This window comes from Trachymyrmex cornetzi, unplaced genomic scaffold, assembly GCF_001594075.2.
Source record: "Trachymyrmex cornetzi isolate Tcor2-1 unplaced genomic scaffold, Tcor1.1 scaffold85, whole genome shotgun sequence".
Lineage (NCBI taxonomy): Eukaryota > Metazoa > Arthropoda > Insecta > Hymenoptera > Formicidae > Trachymyrmex > Trachymyrmex cornetzi.
Window position 1 is genome coordinate 797,638 of NW_017300191.1, and position 1,590 is coordinate 799,227.

The 1,590-nt window shown below is 32.1% G+C and overlaps 1 protein-coding gene across 1 annotated transcript; it reads left to right on the plus strand.

The window, feature by feature from the left end:
- The first annotated feature begins 540 nt into the window (after positions 1-540).
- Positions 541-1,386, plus strand: LOC108769068 (E3 ubiquitin-protein ligase RNF181). Its single transcript, XM_018519821.1, has 2 exons — positions 541-1,076; positions 1,218-1,386. The coding sequence occupies exons 1-2, from the start codon at positions 771-773 to the stop codon at positions 1,350-1,352; spliced, it is 441 nt and encodes a 146-aa protein (XP_018375323.1). The 5' UTR covers positions 541-770; the 3' UTR covers positions 1,353-1,386.
- Positions 1,387-1,590: the final 204 nt, after the last annotated feature.

The window sequence follows — 1,590 nt, forward strand, 5'->3', positions numbered from 1 at the left end:
GATATTGTTGTGTAGTTTATATCCACTTCTTCAGAGGGCAGTAATGCGCGGCGGTCCTCTCTCAGATTTCTTTCTGTCTATACTATATTCATTTACATATATTTATTGCGTAACGATGCATAAAAATAATTATAAAAATAATAACTATAAAAATGAAAATAATTTAGGCCTTAAAAAACGCAAGATCAACAATCAGTGTAATTACTAATAAACCGATACTGCCAGATATTTTCAGTATAAAATTTATAGAGAGTTTCTTTATCAGACTATGGTAACTAACAAAGCTACTCAGAAATGAGAAAGAAAATATGTTCTTTTCTTTCAGTAATACTCTTCAATTATACTCTTCTTTGCAATAAAATAAATGCATTAAATCCCTTTAATATCTATTATTTTACAACGTAAAACATCAATTTTTGTTTAGGATTAATATTGCGCTAGTCAATGTACAATTTAGTTACGATAACGTCCGCTTCGACATTTAGTTGAATGAATGCCTTACTAACATTTCCTTTTGTTCTATGCTCCAGACAGTCCAGACTGTAATTGTCCGTTTTCACATGACTCGAAGTTTTTAACAGACACGCACTGATATACAGTTGCGCACAGTTGCGTAGTGATAGGTCTACGTGTTACAAGAAATGCACGAAACGATGATTTGATTGTTAAGATCAAAGATAAAAGTGAAATTATCATACATCGCGAACGTTATATGTGATCGATTATATCGTTTTATCTGTGAAGTAGACTTTTATAGCAATTGCAACGAAATGTCCGATTATTTCACGGAGATGGGCTGGACGCCTTTGAGTGACGGAGAAGCGCCGAATCATTTAATTCAAATGGCACGATTCCTACGAGATTTTGGCATGTGGGACTTGGTCGGGCAAGATACAGAACTTCCACCGCCAGCGTCAAAGGACGCTGTGGCTAATTTGCCCGAAATTAAAATTGAATCCAGTGAAAACAAACAGTGTCCTGTTTGTCTAAAAGAATTCGAGACAGGCAATAAAGCAAAATCAATGCCCTGTCAGCATGTATTTCATCAAGAATGCATAATACCATGGTTAGAAAAGGTAGGATCAATTGAGTGAACATACAAAAAAATAACATACAAATTGCGTCATGTTATTGAAAATAATAATTACAATAAAAATTGGAATATGCAAGTAGATTTAATTGCTACATATTAAATATTTATAACTTTGCATTTTCAGACTAACTCGTGTCCACTCTGTCGATACGAATTGCCAACAGACGATGAAGACTATGAAATGTACAGGAAAGAAAAGAAACGAGTGGTAGAAAGAGAGAAGGATTTGGAATCATTGCATAATTCTATGTTTACGTAGTAAATGTGTGATATTTAATTAAAAAATTGTCTTTCACTTTATATTATATAAGTTGAAAAATATCACTATTGAAAATGTTTACATCACCATTAATAACCCTCGAACCACACACTGGGTCTTTCGTGTCCATGCATTAAAAATAATTATTTTTATATTTTAATAAAATAAAAAACTGCTTTTTTCTTCAAAAATCAAAGTTACAATTTTTATATCAAAACTGAATTATTTTCTTTTTCTG

Excerpts from the sequence above, each read along its gene's own strand:
- LOC108769068 (XM_018519821.1), top strand. The coding sequence starts at position 771 with ATGTCCGATTATTTCACGGAGATGGGCTGGACGCCTTTGAGTGACGGA. Across the intron at positions 1,077-1,217 it reads TAATACCATGGTTAGAAAAG|ACTAACTCGTGTCCACTCTG; the intron begins GTAGGATCAATT and ends TTGCATTTTCAG.